The following is a 17841-nucleotide window of genomic DNA, read 5'->3' as shown; positions in this document are numbered from 1 at the left end:
TCGTCATGGTAACCCTGTCTAGTTGCTGTGCTGACAGACTGCACAAGTTCAGAAAGGTGTAATTTACCCCTCTTTGTACCATGATGAGCAAGTCTGCCCGTTAAAATAATTACTCTTTCTACTTAGTGGATTTAAAACCCTTGGCATAACTTCAATGTGATTTTGGTATGACAGCATACGCAAGAAAGCAAAAACCAATAAACTGGGCCAACTTCTGAACTCGGTGTCCCTGAAACCACTGGGAGTTTTGTTTAAGCAATGAGTTCAGAATTTGGCTCCAATGAAAGCAAACCTTAGTAGCATGTGGGCTGGCCTCAGCACCACTAGTCAAACCAGTGATCTCCCATGCAGGTTCTGTTCCACTCCAGGCCACAGTTCCAGCACCACTCAAATCTGCACTGAGGGCGAGGACACTTCATGTGCATGCAGCCACCTGCAAAATAGCAACAGAATGGCTTTGGTACTTGGCAGACACTTAGAGATGTTAATCAACAATTAGCAGTTTTAAAATCAACTTTCTTAAGCATTAATTTACTAACCAAGTAGAATATTTAATAAAAGAAAAGAACAAACCTTAAGAATACTTTTCCCGGGCTTTCTAAAACCTGCTACTCCCCGTTTTATTGGGGTGGAATGTGCTGGCCTCACTTGAGGGACTGCATGAGTAGGGCCTGCAGTCCTTTCTGAAACTGGAAGGGACTGCACTAGGGGTAAGGAAAAGCAATGACAGAGTTATCTGCTCAAGGATACTTCACCCTAGTCCAGCTGTGAGCCAGAAGTTGAACAAAATTCAATTCTCTTTTGAATTTGGATTCAACAACTGAAAAATTTGCAAAGAGAATAAATCAGGAGACACAGACTTTGGTGGATGACTGCTGATTATGTCAGTGTGACATTAGTAATTCAAGTCGATTTGACCTTCTTAGTATCTGAAGCAGCCTTTTGATGGCATCAATATTTCCTGTGTGTTGCGTTTCTTACTTGCCTGTACTGTGAGAGCAGCTTTAATCTCTCTGGTCACAACCTTGATCAAATGTTTATTTTGTAATGTATAAAACATTAACATTGTTCAGAGGTCATTACAGAAAAACACTTCAAATGGAAATTATGTTGCTTACCACACAAAGAAATCTCTTGTATAATTCAAACTGAAAGAAAAGCATGCAGTATGAAGAAATGCTGAAATGTCGTCTTGGTTTGACTCCAGATGGTGATAGGAGGTACAGGGAGTGTGTGTTCCCTACTGTACGACCTGCTGCCCTTACACCACCTTTTCTATAAATGCCACTTCAGAATGATTCTCAGAAGGTAAAAACAACAGAGGACACAAGAATTGTGTTGTTAAAATAGTCCTGTCTGCTGTTGACAGAGAGAAAACTAGCTGTGATGGCAAGGTTTATTTGTCAGGTTGTATCTTTGTGTAAGAGATGCAATTGGCCAGATATTTTTATCTTATTGAAATGTATTAAAATTAAAAGCCTACCAATGGCCAGCCTCCATGTTACACTTTACTTAAGGTTTAGATCCAATGCTCTCTTACAGTCCATATTAAGCCCTCACTGGGTAAAACGCACCTCAGTCCTGGCGCAGGACCTAAACCCCAACAGGCACCCTCTGTCAAACATGTGCGCTGCGTGCTAAGCTACATATATCATGTTATTCTCTGCTACACAGCAGCTGAGATCAGCAGTCAGAGTGGAGAATGCCTCAAGCAACGTGACCTACAGCTTTGTGAGTACAGCAGTCCTCTGAGAGACGTGGATGTGTGTTTAAACTCACTCAGACTGGGAATTGAGCTGTGCGCAAGTGTTTTGCTCTTTCACTTCAGCTATTACAGAAAAGTTATTGGCATATAGAAGTATTCTACAATGCCTATAGATATACAGGCTACAGAAATAGAGAAATATAGGCTATTATTGAAAAGTTATTGGCATTGTCACTGTCCCTTGTAAAAGACAGTATCCACAGAAGTGTTTGGGGAGGGAAGGCAGAATTATTCTCTTGTGTGGAGTCAATGTACTCCTCCCAAATGAGGACAGTCGTCGGACTTCAATGTACAACTGGGAACCTCTTAACAGCACCTGTATTTAGGCAGAAGTTAAGTGCTCCTTCAGTTTACAAACATCAGCCTGGAAGATGGCACATGCAGTACCCATTACCAGAGAAGAAAGCAAGCACTGCACTTTTAAGCTTCACGCCTTAATGTGCAGGATCACAGAATCACTGAGGTGGGAAGGTACCTCTGGAGATCATCCGGTTCCAGTCCAACCCTCCCTCTGCTCAAAGCAGAGTCAACTAAAGTACGCTGCCCAGTGTTGTGTCCAGTTAGGTTTTGAATGTATGCTAGAATGGAAATTCTTTCTGGACAATCTGTTCCAGTCTTCATCCACCTACACAGTAAAAAGCATTTTCTTATGTTTAAATGGAATTTCCTACGTTTCAGTTTGTGCCCATTGCCTCTGTCCTTTCAGTGGGAACCACTGAGCAGAGTTTGGCTCTGTCTTCTTTGCTCCCCCCAGCAGGTATTTATTTATCCAGTCCTTTTATCATCTTTGCAGCCCTTCACTGGACTCACTCCAATCTATGTCTCTCTGGTATAGGGTAGCCCAGAACTGGACCCACCACTCCAGATGTGTCTCACCGGTGCTGAGCAGAGGGGAAGGATCGCCTTCCTCGATCTGCTGGTGATGCTCTTCCTAATGCAGCCCAGGATGCAGCTGGCTTTCTTTGCTGCAAGGGCACACTGCTGGCTCATGTCCAGCTTGTAGCCCACCAGGACACTCAGGTCCTTTCCATCCACTTTGACTCCGCAACCAGTACTGGTGCACTTCCCTATGTTGAAATTCATGAGGTTTCTCTCAGCCCTTTTCCCAGCCTGTTGAGGTTCCTCTGAATAGCAGCACAATCAGCCGATTCCAGTATGTTGAAACATTTCTAGCCTGCTGCTATCGGCTTTGGCATTTTGCATTATGAGGCACTGTTCTGGAAAGGCCTTTTCCTGCTTATTATCTGTTTTCAGTAAATATTTGCTTTCAAGGATAAAAAGTATGATGGCCTTTATTTCCTTTTTGATACAGTGGGGATTTTTACAAGCAACTTCCCTAAACATTAGTGGGAGTTGTGTGAATTATATCATGGTGTCAAACAGGGATATCCTGTTTGTAACAAGTGACAATGGCCTGTACTTTAACAGTAAAGATTTTGTAGCAGAGTCTAAGAGAAGGTAAAGGTCCTAGCACTGCTTCCAGCCTGACCAGAAGCTTTTTTTCTTTGGTTATGCACAAACTGTTAAGTATGAACAGTCACGGTTATTATTTGTCTATTTTTAATCCAGTTCAAACTTCTGCTTTCCAGCCTGTTTTACAAGTCTGTAAATAACTTTTTTGACCTACCCCTCTGTTATCTCTCTTCTGCTGCCCACCTTCCTCTCTACACTTTGCCAAATCTTGTCTCACCTTCCCACTCCTGAATTCATGCTTTCTTTCCTTCTGCTTCTTGTACTTGAAGAAGTCTCCCACTTTCCATCTGCCAACTGCTGCTTTTTCTTTCATGAAGCCCCACATTTCAGGATTTTGTCCTATTTCTTCCTCAGTAATTCTGTAGTATCACTGCTTGAAGTGTTGTCTCCTTGCAGGTTACAGTGTCTTATTTGGCATTTTCAGAGTCCCATTTGAATAAGTGATGTCACACAACTGAGAATCACCCCCTGTACTTAATATTTGTATAATATTTAGGCAATAATTTTTATATATTTTGATTAACAACATAAATACAATTAAATATTGGAACAGCATGAACCTATAGGGTATAGCCTATTTGCTGTTCCTGTTCCCCATTTTAACCACCCCGGTGCCAATTGATTACTTTTCTACCCACATGGTAAGCATTGATTAGTGCAACCAGTTTGCCAGGACTCATGTTTCTTCCTCTGACTTGCTCTTTGGCTGTGGGCATGTCACTGGGTTGAGATTAATCTCATCTAAATTCAGCTATGTACTGTGTATATGTCTACAGCAGGACTAATTCTCTACACCCCACTTTTAGGTGCGATTCTTCTGGCCTACATTAGACCTATGTTTTGTTTCAGTGTTGGATGAGTTTTGCCCTACAAATGTCTATATTTTCCAGTGACAGTGGAAAATCTAGACAACTAGCTGACTGAAGTCATGTGAACTTTACATCCAGTGTCTCTCTATGCCTCATTTTCCTTATGTATAAATAGCCAAGCATTTTGTGAGGCTTAATTGGTGGCATTAGAATTAAGTGATTTAGATTTAGTGATTTCAAGATAATTTAGATAAAATGATTCAAGCTCTATGTACTCTCCCTCTCTTGGAAAAATAGTGTGCATATGTACACATGCACATTTGTACATTTATGTTGTAAAATGAATTTTAAAAGACAGCTAAGTATGAGATATCTAATAGATTTACCATTTTTTTCTACTGGAATATTGCAGCTGGGGCATGGCTTGGTTGTCTTCTTGATTGTTTCTCTAGATGCCTCTTCCCATCGAGCTTGCATGGCTGCACGTTCATCAACTATGTAACCCTGCAAAGAGAGAGAAGATCCTGTGGGCACAATACTGAAAGGCTGCGCTAGCACACGGTGTTTACACTGAAGTGGTAACTATTTACCCACGAGAAGCAGACAGGAGTGACTGCGAGGCCAGGGAGGCTGGACTTTATGGGAGATGCAGAATTCTTGCTTCAAAAGGCAAACTTGTTTTCTCCCAGTGTGCACGACACGTGTATCGGGTTAGATCCCAGGCTGCGGCGGGCTGGTGGGGGGGGCTGCAGCAGCTGGGGTGTGTGCCATCCCGGGGGTCCTTCATGCACCCAGCTGCAGCACAGGCTGCGTCCCCCCCGCTGCTCCCTGCCCCGAGCGGCAGGCAAAAAGCCCTGGCAGGAGGACACGGGGCATCGAGCCGTGCTGCAAACGCACAGAGACAGGTAAAGCAAAAGGCAAGGCGAAGCAGGAGTCGGATGAACCCGGCTGAGACATGACGTGTTAGACATGGTAGGTTTCATTCTGCTTCAGGGATTAAAGGCCTTCTTGCAAGAAAAGCAAAAACAACAAGGCAAGGCAAGACTTGATAATGCAGAGTGGTGGGGTCCCTGGAAGGCTACTGCTTTTCATAATAAATCATGTTCCTTTGTTTTGGAGGACTAGATTTCATTCAAACATAAATCTATATAAATTTAAAAGGCCTTAAGAGGCACAAAAAAGAAACACAAACATTTTGGAGAAAAAGTCAAAAGAACCCCCTGGTGAATAATGAAAGCAAGTAGCTCCCCAGATAGAATGACACGGATGGAAAAAGTCATCATGAACACTGTTTTAAAAGGGACTCTTGTGTTTGTCCTATTTATGACTGGGACAAAATTACATAACCCACACAAGTGTCCTACTTGGCAATTTCCTACCTACAATGATAGTACAAGGACAAAAGAGATGGCAGTGCCTTGGGTCGCTTCTGTCACATGAGGCTGGCAACTATGTGACTAGTAGCTCTAAACAATGTATGTAGGTTCCAGCCTTGAAGTTCTGCTCTATCTGTTCATAATGTGGGTTTTTTCAAGCACGTGGGAAAATTATGAGCTTAAACTAAATTATGTTATTTGTTAAAATTCCTGCAGCTTCTTTTTGTTTATACCTTCTAAATACTTGTAGGCCATTATGTGGATAAACTTTTAATATTTGTTTAAATGGATAATTTAAAAAAAATACTTATTTCCAGCAAGACAGCAAAAGGAAGTTGGCCCAACGTGCAACACAACCATAACTCAGCTACTACTACTAAAACCTGTGACTTGTTGCAGTGTCCGTGAGTAAGACCTAGATTTTATTTCTTGGCTGATGTCACAACTGAGCAACAATTTGTTTCCAGCTCATCTGGTGGCCATGGCAATCTTAAAAAAGAAAAATCAGGCCCTTTAATCAGGAAAACTCAAAAGTGTGTTTATGGTTTCATGTCTTTTATTCTACTACCTACATTAGTCTCCTCAGCCCCTTAATCCCTTTTGTTGCTCCTCACTTAACATTCTCCAGTTGCCAGTATTTTTGATCTAGCGGTGACAAAACTGAACAAAGTCTTCTCGGCTGTGTCCTAGAAGTGACTTTTACTTTTAGCTCTCTGCTTCTGGAGAGGCAACTCGGCCCTGCACCCTGCGGGATTATTCAGCAGTTCGGCAAAAGGGTGACCTCTATACAACCGTACATTAGGAAGTTCTGGGAAATAGAAAAAGCTGCTCAGGCTAATAGCAAAGAACATAATCTGGTATTGATCTTGCAACACCTTGATCTTTAAGGAAAGATGACATTAGCAGGCAATCTGAGCTAACTCAGAGAGGCCTGAACACGAGATGGGGAGAGTGGCAACGCGAGACCTGGGCCTCAGTTTGCCCAGTGACAGAAGGAAGATGACATTAATTGCATCTGGTTGTAATGGGAATTAATAGCTTAACGTTGTTAAAGCTAATTCAAGATGAAAATCACTATAGCAGTGATAAAACATTGCTATTCTTTTCAGAATAACAGCTACATGACAAGACCAGATGTATTTTTAATTTTTGTCATCAACCTAGAAGAGATTTACAGTGGCTCTGTTTTTCTCAAATAGTCCAAATCCAAACTGTCTGGTTTAGTACTTGGAAACATACTTTTCCCCCATCTTCATATCTTTGTTGTGCTCTACTAGCAAATCACACTGAGGCAAAATTTCACATGCCAAATTGCTAATTTGATTTTAGTTCTGAAAACAAATACAAACTTAGGAGATCTTAGGAATAACTAAAATAGACAACTTCAAACCGCACATACGCAATTCACCAAGAAAGAATAAATTGCTGGAAACAGCAGAGTGAATTATTACATTAATGTTTTCCATTGCAAAAATTCTAGCATGAAATAGATCCAGCAGTATGATACTTTCAGCCCATTAGAGCTGAAATATCCCTCCTATGCCCAGTCTTGCTGAATGCGAAATTAAAAACTTCCTGCTGCAGGAAGCAAAGGCAGAGAAACGGTACAGTGATGGAGTTCCTCCGATTCAGTGAAGAAATCATACCATATTGATCTATGAGCCTCCAGTGTTTGCGTGCTTTATTTAGTGGTCCACATACAGTGGCTGCAAGCACACATATATTTATCTGCATTTTTTCCTCAAACAATAAAGGAAAGGTGTATGGCAGTTCTCCATTACAAGGGTCTATTGAAATCACCGTCTTTCAACCTAAGCTAGCACACCTAATGTTATTGACAATGGCCTAGGTAATAGAGCAGGTCTATCAAGCAGAGGTGGTGCTCACTGCCTGGTCTTGGATAGGAAGTTCAGAGATGCTCCAGGTGTGCAGCACATGTCTGTTTGCTGAGGACAGGAGAGTTTGATCACTTGTGATGCTGACCCCACACAATGTGCTCTAGTTCCTCAATTATTACAAAATATTTGTCCCAGGACTAGAAAAAAGCTACTAGATTCCATCCATGCCACTTCATGAATTATTTTTCTGATTCTCAACTGTGCTGCATCTTATGACCAGGAATGAATACCCATGAATAACAGGAAGCTACTAAGAGCTGTTGCAAGCATTTTTCAACATCCCCTCTGCCATATCCCCTTAGTGAGATAGGGGAAAATGTCTGTCTTGTTATCTCTGGGTCACACGGAAGGATGGAGATTTACTTCTATTCTGTTTCTATGCTGAGTCCTTTGGAAAAACTAACAGGGATAAAGAGACCACAGACACTGCTGTGCACCACATAGCAATATAAGAACATGTACATGGAAAGCTGTTTATGCAGTTAATCAATATCAGGCAGTACTGGAAAAAGTCAAGAGACAGAAAGCATCTTGAAATAGAAATAAAATGTCCTTCTTAAAGCAGCATCTCATTCAGGTAATAGGGCACACATCAACTTGTCAGTGTATGTTCACAGTCAGCAGCTAAGCAGTAACATCCAGATTAAAAACATTTACAGCAAAACTTTTTGTTCAAAATACTGGAAGCATTAGGTGTATAATGTTTTACGACACACACTTCTTTTATGATCATGCTTATTTTGCCTAGTATAGACAACATCTGAAAACTTAAGATCCTTGATTCAGAATAGACTATGAAGCTGTTAACATTATGTTGTGCTTAGCTTTAGTGAATATAATTTCTGGACTCCTGCTTGTTTACTGTTGGTGCTTAATTCCTTCCGATAAGCAAAAAAGCTGGTCATGCATAAAAATTGTATCGTAGTGCAGCTTCCTTTAAATCAGAAATACCTTCCCTTTTGATCAGAAATGCTTGGTTTTAAGTTAATTTTCCTTGGAAAAATAAGTGTTGGGTTTTTTTTAATTAAATAGAAATATGCAAAATTATGATGTTATGTGAAATATAGCATTTTAAAAAGGCTTAGATATCTCAAAAAAGAAAGCATTACTCATTTTCTAGCACAAATGTGAGAACAATGATGGATATTTGAAAGAGTTTGAAAGGAAGGCAAAGAATAATTCATTGTACGCAAAGCAAAGTTCAACTCACCATAACATTTAGATTAACACAGCCCACTAATTATTTTGGGCTGGAGTTCTAAGCAAAAGCAGCCTCATTGGTTGAAGCCTGATCTACAAGAGATAGTGACAGTCCACCTTATATTTCTTCTGTTCTGCTGGGCTGTTTTATGAGCATGTCCACATGAATTAACCTCCTGTTGTGTTTAGTGGTGTCTTTCCCTCCAGTTGGGGGAGGGAAATAGCAGATATCTAGGGCACTAGATATACTAGAGGACCTTTGAAAAAAATCCATTATTTGAGTCATTTAAGAGTCAAAATGTCACAAAGAGACGTGTGCAGAACTATGGGACTAGTGCTCTAGTGTAGAAAAAATTTAGGCTAATCAAATAACTAAAAAATGGTTATACATCAGGAACAGGAAAGATGGTCATCCATGGGAATATGTTTCATGCACTGGAAAAGTGGAAGTGTCAGGACCACACCGATGCAGTTAAACTCACATGAAGCAGCTTTGTGTGAGCCAATTTGTCTGGTGTGCCTAGGGAGTTCTGCTGTAAAAAAAAGAGCTGCTTTGTGATGACAATAACTAGCTAAAATCAAAGTGATATACACAGTGTATTGTGTCTGATACAAGATGAAAGAGACTTTCACTAAGTAAAATCAGAGCGCTCTGGTTTGGTGACAGAGCACATCAAGGTTCTCACTCTGCATGTTGAGGCCGTTCATATCAGCATGAATTAAATGCAGGTAGCTGGTGAGTATTGAATTTACACTGCTCTAAAGCAGAAAAATCTAATCTAATACAGGTCATTCTTGTATAACTGTTTTCCATGAGTGGAATAAAGAACATGCCTTCTCCCATAAGTGGCAACACAGCTGCAAATGACTCTCACCTTAACCTCATAACAAAAGCAGCCTGTCACATCTTTTTACTTTATTGCTGCCCAAAATAGGAAAGCTGAAATTCTCTCTCTGTAGTTCCTATCTATATCTCATTAGACAGAAAGTTAAGACCTATTCTCAGATTTCCTCTGGTGCATCTTTATTTATAACATAGAGATTAATTTTACAGGACATTTCCCGGTTATAGTTATTTTTCTCGCTCCTTTAATTAGGCATCTGTGGGTTGAAATGTCCTGTGCTTGACATTGTGAATATACCAGCTACTAAACCCCCAAGCCTCAGTTTCTTTTTCCGTTGTTTAAGATACTTTAGAAATGAAGCTAGGTGTGCCATTTTTTGTATGGCCATGTTTTATTTAACTTTTTAAATTTATCTGATAAAAAAAAAATCAATGGTCTAATAATAGATGTACCACATTTCATACTCTGACTCAGGAATCATTGAAAGATGTTATGTATGATGAACCTCTTCAGTAGCTTTTTCTTTCACTAAAATGCAGAGAAATAATTCATGGTTTTTGTGGTCAGCATTTACTATTTATCATTTTGATTAATTTTCCCCCTTGTTTGAGTAGAGAAATAAGTTTCCATAGAAATGCTGTGTGTTTCTCATTTTAACTCGTGCCTGTAGTACACCATTTCAAATACTTCACCTTCCGTTTTCCACTGTTCTAAAAGCAGTAAGGAAAGTTTGCTGACATAGAGAAGGAACAATTCTGAAAGTGGTATTTGCAATATTTAGAGCATAAACACAAACCACTGATAACCAAGAACTGATTCAGAAACCAATATAATCAATATAATTTCTATGTTTTCCCTAAGAACTCACCTTTTGCTGAAGGCTCAAGCAAAAAAAGGAGCTTGCTGCTTCCTTCATAGAGTAAGTCAGGAGACATGCAATTCCATAATTTTGTCAGCATCAATGTCTTTCTGTTACAATTTAATATGCACATTGCATAGTTTTTCAATTCCGTAGCAATATTCTAAGTACATTGCACCAAACCTGATTTTCATGAAGCATTAGCTAAATATTTCACATCTTAGCATTGAAATATTTCAGCTAAGGATATTTTGAAAGCACCGTCATTTGGGAATTCCACATTAGAATCAAATTCTGAAATATCTCATGCTCAGAGTGGGCCAATATGTTCTGCTGCATAATTACAGCAAACCACCACCTGCATAGAGACCAGGCTTCACAACCCTACACGCTTGCTGGGAATCCACAGGCCTAAGAGATTAGACAGATGTCGTTCAGCGGGTAGAAAGGGAAGCCTGGCAAGCAATGTCTGTATGTTTTATACTGGCAACTTCGGGACGGGCGTACATGAGGCAGCGGGAGGAGAAGGCGGGCTGGAGGCTCACCTGCAGCCCAAGTGAGCCGGGAGCTCTTCCAGGAACTACGATACGAAAGACTTCAGCAGGGTGCCAGGGGATGTGACAGGCTTTCCCGCATGCGTGTGCGCACGTGGCCGTGCTTTTACGCCACACCTGTGCAGCAAAAAGCATGTCTAGGAAGTGACCGAATGGGTCTGCTCCAGAGCTGACCGCTTGCCTGACAAAACCACGACTGGGTTTGGGCTGAGCCCTGAGGCTATGGCTAGGGTTGCAGTCAGGGCCCAGGTGATGACTAGGAGCAGGTTTGCTGACACTGAATCAGCTGAGGCACTGCACTATCGGTTTGGTCTGATGGGCTCCTGGGCTGACATGGGTTTCTGGAGAACTTGTATACTGCCGGTGGCAGAAAAGCAAAGTTAGTATCTGATCCTGCACCAGCTACCTGAGTACTGTAAGGACGGGGTCCTGTTCTGGTTTCAGCTGGGGTAGAGTTAATTTTCTTCACAGAAGCTGGTATGAAGCTGTGTTTTGGATTTGGGATGAGAAAATGTTGATAATGTGCTGATGTTTTGAGTTACTGCTCAGCAGTCAAGGTCTGTCCAGCTTCTCGTGCTGGCCTGCCCACGAGCAGGCTGGGGGTGCACGGGGAGCTGGGAGGGGACACAGCTGGGACAGCTGACCCAGGCTGGCCAAGGGGATATTCCCTACCATATGACGTCATGCTCAATATATGAAGCTGGGATGAAGAAGAAGGAAGGGGTGGAGGGGTGTTTGGAGTTATGGCATCTGTCTTCCCAAGAAACGATTACACGTGATGGAGCCCTGCTTCCCTGGAGATGGCTGAGCACCTGCCTGCCCATGGGGAGTGGTGAATTAATTCCTTGTTCTGCTTTGCTTGTGTGCGCAGCTTTTGCCTTCCTTATTAAACCGTCTTTATCTCAAACCATGAATTTTGTGCAAATTGTTATTTTAGGGATAACAAAGAGTTTCACACTCTTCTGATTCTCTCCCCCATCCCACCATGTGGGAGTGAGCGAGCAGCTGCGTGGGGCTTAGTTGCTGGCTGGGGCTAAACCCCGACAGTCCCAAATGACAAACAGCTGAGGTTTGATTTGAAGGTGGTAGGTTTGGGGATAGGCTTCGGGATTTGAGTGACCCAGGCCTCCAGCTTAAGGCTACAGCCAGGACAGGCAGCATCCCACAGGTGTGGAGTGGAGTTCAAGGTAAGTTTTACAGCACTAGCTATAAACTTGCACCGCACCAGACCGTGGATGAAGGTTTAGAACAGGTAGCTTTGTGGCTCAGTCAAAATGCTGTTGCCGTTTCTTGCACGAGGCCACAGCCTTTGTGCCAAGCCAGCGCCACAGGCCTCAGGACCTGTCGGGCTTTCTCTGGGCTTGTCTCGGCCTGCTTAGAGATTTGGTTTAGCAAGTGACAGCGATTATCTAGTGACTGGGTGACTATTACCTCTTCTGCTTTTGCTTTTGTATAGTTTTGTATAATTGCGTGGTTTAACAATGTTACATGGATTTTTGTAACTGACAGCACTGACAACTAGAGGTATTACGGGCAGAATGAACTGCCTCTGGCCCTACAATAAAATGCTACGCAGAGGAGTAAAGGCATGGGATGATAGCAGAGGCCTTAAAAGCACAGGCACAGGATGATATGGGAGGCCCCGGCGCTATAAACAACTCTCCAGTCGTCAGTTACCCAAATGCGGCCTTGAGAGCTGGGGAAAAACAGTTTTAGGGATAACAAAGATAACAAAGATATAACTGACTTAGGTAAAACACACCATAGATTGTAAATTTGGATCCAATGTCGACTTGCAGAGCAGTGAAGGAGTGTGTTAACAAACATATAAAAGTGCCCCCAGGCAGACCACACAGCGAGAAGGAAAAACCCCACCAATATCAACATCATGCTCCTCCTGGTAAAGGACTCACTATGCCAGCCCGTCCCAGACTGAAGCTATTGAACCTAGGACCTAGAGAGGGAGTAGAAGGTCAAATAGATGTAACGCCAGAGAAATGGGTGTTACCAGAAAGTCTGCATATCCGTTATTTTAACTATATATCATTTGAACTATAAGTCCTAGTGTTATTGTAAATGGACTACAAATAGTAGTTGATTAGCTTTCTAAGATTTTGATAAGACTAATGATAATTTTTTTACTTTGCATATGCAATGAACCTGATCTGAAATAAACACCTTGATGAGATTCTAATGAGATTTTCAATGTAGTAAAATGGCAGAAATTCACACAACCTATTCTGTAACCTGTGCGCAAGAAATTGGTAACAATTTTTAGCTGCACCAGCAGCTAAAGATGTATGTTTAGTGATTGATTTTGCTGGATTGCATGGTTTGCAGGGCCTGGGTTGCTAGAGCTAGCTGGAATTAAGGGTTGGAGTAAGACTAGATATGGCCTGACAGGATTTTTAAGGAGCTTGGGTTGGAGCATGGAGCAGAAGAGACCACTGGGCAAGCTTTAAGACTTCAGCCACCATGGGCGTTTTATCTAGGCTTAGGTTTACAGCTGTTGCTGGCCTAGGGTTAATAGTGGAGTTTGTTCAAATGAGTTGAACTAGATTTATGTCTGGCTCCTACAAAGACTGCCAGACTGGGTTTGTGGGATGAAGAATTAGACATCAGATTAATTGGACATCAGATGAATTAGACATCAGATGTTCTTTTAGGTTCGAGCCTTTGAATGCAGGTTATTGGAGGGATTTGTGTACAGCTGCGCTATAGAAATCTATCATGATGTTTAATTTATTCTCTTTACTAAATTCACAGCAACCTCTGAAAAAGCTGGTAACTTTTTACGATCGCACACTCACTGGTTTGGCAGGACAAGATAATCAGCAGCTAAAACAAACTTGGGGAAAGTTTGTCCATAGAACCATCTCTAAAACATACCTTGGTATAACCCATTTCATCCGGTTTGTGTCATTTCTTTCAAATAGTTATGTCTCTGTGCCCCTCATTCTATTCACTTATTTATATATGCACCACTTTTCCATCACTGTCATTGCTATTGCTATTACAGTTTACCTTGCAGGTGTCTTATCAACATGCCTGGCACCAAAACAGTCCTGGGAGCTACTCTGTACATGTTCAAATCTAATATGTGGTCACATTTTATTGTCCAGTTCCTAGAGAGCAAAAAGGTGCATTACTTATCCTGGTAAAAAGCAAACTGTCTAGAAAGGCTTTGTGCTAGGAAAGCTAGGCTAATTTTAAGCTGGAGACTTACAAAGGAAGCTCGTTTATGGCTAGATTCCGCATCAGCGTAGACTTCCATGGGTTAGGTTAAAAGGGTCCGGGAAGCTTGGTTTTGTGGTGTATATGGCAGGGACTATGCGGTTATTTCTGAACCTAAATCTGTCTAGAGTCACCTTTACTGTATCATTGATTCCATCATGCACACTGTGCCTTTAATCCATCAAATATGATTACTTCTCTCATCCCAAACTTCAAACAACTCCAAGAGGCTGCAATGGTTTTAAAAGAAAGCTTCTTAACTGAAGTTGCCACGGATACATTTTATTTTCCCTGAAATTATGTAACTTACACACTAAGATGGGGAATAATCAGCCATGCACCAGTAAAATGCTTAAGATGAGCTTTCAATGCCCTATCAAAGATAAAAATGGACATTTCAGTAAAAAGAGGACATTTTATCCATCCCAATGGAGCATGCAATATCTATGCATAGATCTGAAAGATCATGATATACCAGTATGCAAAGCTAGGCTACTCTCTGCATGCCTGCTGCTGAGTTTGCCTTTTCTACACCAAGCAGCAAGCAATGCCCTTTAGCTTCCCACCGCTATAAGGTTCAAACCCCTTTATTTCGAATAGGCTTAAGCACCCACACATGGCACCTGCTTTATCCCACCTGTGCTCTGCAGCCACGGTTGCCCTCTTCCTTCTTCTTGCCAATTGCCTCCATTCCCCCGTCCCTGCTGCCCTCCCTCCCTCCACAGTCCCACCAGCTCCGCTCCCTCCTCTTGACCTCAGGCTTCCTCCTTACTCCTTCTGACATGGGGCCCAACACAAGCCTCTTTCACCAACACCATTTCTGCTTCTTGGACCCTCATAGTTGTCCCATGTCATCTCACAGGGTCATTCCCTTTCTTCTCTCTTCCTTCTCCTCTTTCTGGAGCTTCCATTGTATCTCTGACAGGTCACAGTCACTCCCATCAGCTCTTGGCTTTCATGGACACTTGAACGTCTCTCTATCAGGCTCTACCTCTATTTCTAAGGGACCTCCTTCTCCAAGGCTTCCCAAATTGGTGTCAGGCTCTGAGGGCACCACCAGACCTTGCTGTCCCAGCCCAGTCCCCTGGGAATCCCCCCACCCTGTCCATGGCCCAGGACCCCATGTCAGCCCCTGTCGACCCATGTTAGCCACACTGAAGCAGGGCCTGTCTCCAGCTCCTCACAGCCCTGCCCAGCCACGGGCCCCCCTGTGGCCCACCTTCCACAATTTTGGCCCATGCCTGTCCTAAGGGAGGTGCCAGGCCCTGCCCGACAGACCTGTGGGCAGCCCCCAGGGAGCAGATGGCCTTTGCAGTGCCCTGGCACACAGGCCATTAAGAGGGCTTCTTTGAGTGACATCACAGCTCTTCCCACTCTCTAGGTTGCCATCAACTTCTGGTTACCCAATTCCTCCACAACAGCCCTCCTTTCTGGCTTTTCTTCCAGCTCTTTCCCACCCCTTGTGCTCCACTGTTTTCATCTCCATCGTGCTGACTTAGGCCTAAGCCTGCCCGCAGCGTTTCCTCCCACACTGGGAACATCAGAGATGTGCAGGCCGTTGCAGAAATGTGAAAACAACGGAAAGCCCTTTCATTACTGTAGCCACTAGAGGCTGAGTTAAAACCTGCATCTTTCTTCTCCTGAGCCTACATATCCTGCATCAGTTCTGGAGAAGAAGAGTTTGGTGGCAGCGTGTCTAGTTGACCCTGAAATCTGAGTGGTAGGAGTTGTGACAATAAGATCTGTTTCTAAAATAAATGATATGGAATGGATCCGGACAGGAGTCAAACTGCAGGAGCTGAAGACAATCCTGAAAATTTATTTTTCCTACCCTGAAACAGATGATGGTCAAAGATCATCCATCCTTTTCACTGCCTGAACAAGCAGTACAGTAATAGCAAGTTAACTCTGACACAAAGGGTTGTACACCTAGCAGGGGAGGGCCAAACAGAACAAAAAGGCTGAAAGCACAGGTGGATAAACGTTTAAAATAATTCCAGTGCAACAGATGAAAACGGTCCCCCCCACACTTCCTTCTATATCTGCCCCACGAATGTTTTGCGTGCATTGCCCGGGAGTGTTGTATGCAAGACAGCTTTGTAGTGATGCTATTCGGATGAAACCAACACCTCGCCAGCACTTGGGCTTGCCGTGTTTTAGCTAGCTCTCCGTTTAGCTCGCCTGGTTACAGCAAGCAAGGGAAACATTCCTTCAGTGGCACATCGCCACCTTGTGGAGAAGTTTAATTAGTGCAGCTCTCAGTTTCCTAGAGGAGGAGGTGGCTGACGTTAGGTCAATTAGCTTCAATTTAAGTTGGAGTCTAAATGAATTTCGGGTGGTCTATGGTCTTGTCTATACTGAGGAACTGACTTGCATAGCTGCAAGAGTTACTTGTAGGTACTATCGTTTACACTGCTGAAACAATTTGTAATGTGCCATGATGACTTCCAGTACTCTAGGCAAAACTCTAGGCATAAATAGGTTAGTGGATATAGGGCTCACTGTTCATATTGAGATGTATTGAAGTTCTAGCTCTCCTTAATTCAGGTAAGACTTTGAGCCTTGGTCTCTTACTTTACCAGGGTATTGGAGACTTCAGCTGAAGTATATCACAATGTCTTTGTTGAAGTTGTTTTGTTCTTGCATAAATGTGAATGGGAGCTGGAAGACTGTTCTAAGGCTGCTGCAAACAAAAGGAGATTGTTCTTCACAGAGGATAGTTCAGCTGCAAATCTCCTTGTCACAGAGTAATGTGAATGCTAGAAGTACATATATGGATAAAAAAAAGGGGTTGCACAAATTCATGGAATGAAAAATTGCTGATAGCTGCTAAACACAAAATGCCACATCTGAATTACAAATCACTAGAGGCCGGGAAAGTAGATGAATTTTGGGCCTCACATGTTCCAGGGCACCAGAGGTAGATACCCTGACTGGCTACTAGGATACAGGCTGTTTAATTCTCTCTCAACGAGTGCTAATTCTTTTTGTAAATTAGAACAGCTTCACTAAGAAAGGTTGAAAAGAAGAATCTCTACACAGGTCATAGCCTAGTGCAACATCTCCAAAGTACAACAAATGAACTGTCTCATGGTAGCACATGACAAAGGTTGCCATTAGGCCTCCAGCTCCTTCCCCATCTCTATGTTCAAAGAGTGAGAGGCCCCAAAAGCCAGCCTCAGACAGAGCCTGCCCGCAGGCACTGACAGGAGCTGGGCATGCCTCGCTGAGAGCTGGCCGGATGCAAGTGCCCATCAGCACCTGCCCACAGTCCTGCATTTGCCATGCTGGGCTGTGTGGAGGCTCAGTGTTCCAGTCTCCTCCTAGCATCAAACATGCCAGACATCTGAGTATCAGCTTTCTGCTTCCTAAGAGCACACCCTGGGCATCAAGCTGTGAGATATTTAGGGGGTATCTCTCCTGTTCTTTGCACTTTCTCTCCTGTTTTTTCTTTTTTAATTGGAAGGACTGTGATTTGTTTGCCATGGAGAGCAGTGAAACTTGAATCTCAAACAAAGAGAAATGCCAGGAGAGAAAAACTATTTCTTGTTCAGGTCTATAGCTACAATAGCTACAAAATTACAGAGCAGCCTAGAATAATTATCATCTAACAGCTTCCAGAGTAGGCAATCCAGTTTTTATTTCTCTAAGCTAAAACATAAATTATCAACAGCATTTTCTGCAGAGGCTGTATAAAAACCCTGTTGTTCAGTCCAAACCCACATGATCTCCTGACTGGTGCACTGAAAATAAGTTGAAAGGCAGCAAGACTATAGAAAGCCTTTCAAAATTGTTCACATTGAATAGAGACAACCCCAAAAGCCCATT

The 17841-nt window shown here is 42.6% G+C and overlaps 1 protein-coding gene across 1 annotated transcript in view; it reads right to left on the bottom strand.

The window, feature by feature from the left end:
- Positions 1-323: 323 nt before the first annotated feature.
- PARK2 (parkin RBR E3 ubiquitin protein ligase) overlaps positions 324-17841 on the bottom strand; it is a 130340-nt gene continuing 112822 nt past the window's right edge. The window contains exons 5-6 of the mRNA XM_010286258.1: positions 4434-4551; positions 324-433 (exon numbers count right to left, since the gene is read on the bottom strand). Of these exons, the coding sequence (XP_010284560.1) occupies positions 324-433; positions 4434-4551 (228 nt within the window). The remainder of the gene's footprint in view (positions 434-4433; positions 4552-17841) is intronic.

Source organism: Phaethon lepturus, unplaced genomic scaffold (genome assembly GCF_000687285.1).
Source record: "Phaethon lepturus isolate BGI_N335 unplaced genomic scaffold, ASM68728v1 scaffold2994, whole genome shotgun sequence".
In the NCBI taxonomy this organism is placed as follows: domain Eukaryota; kingdom Metazoa; phylum Chordata; class Aves; order Phaethontiformes; family Phaethontidae; genus Phaethon; species Phaethon lepturus.
Note: the sequence above shows the minus strand (reverse complement) of the source record. Positions and strands in the feature narration are given on the sequence as shown.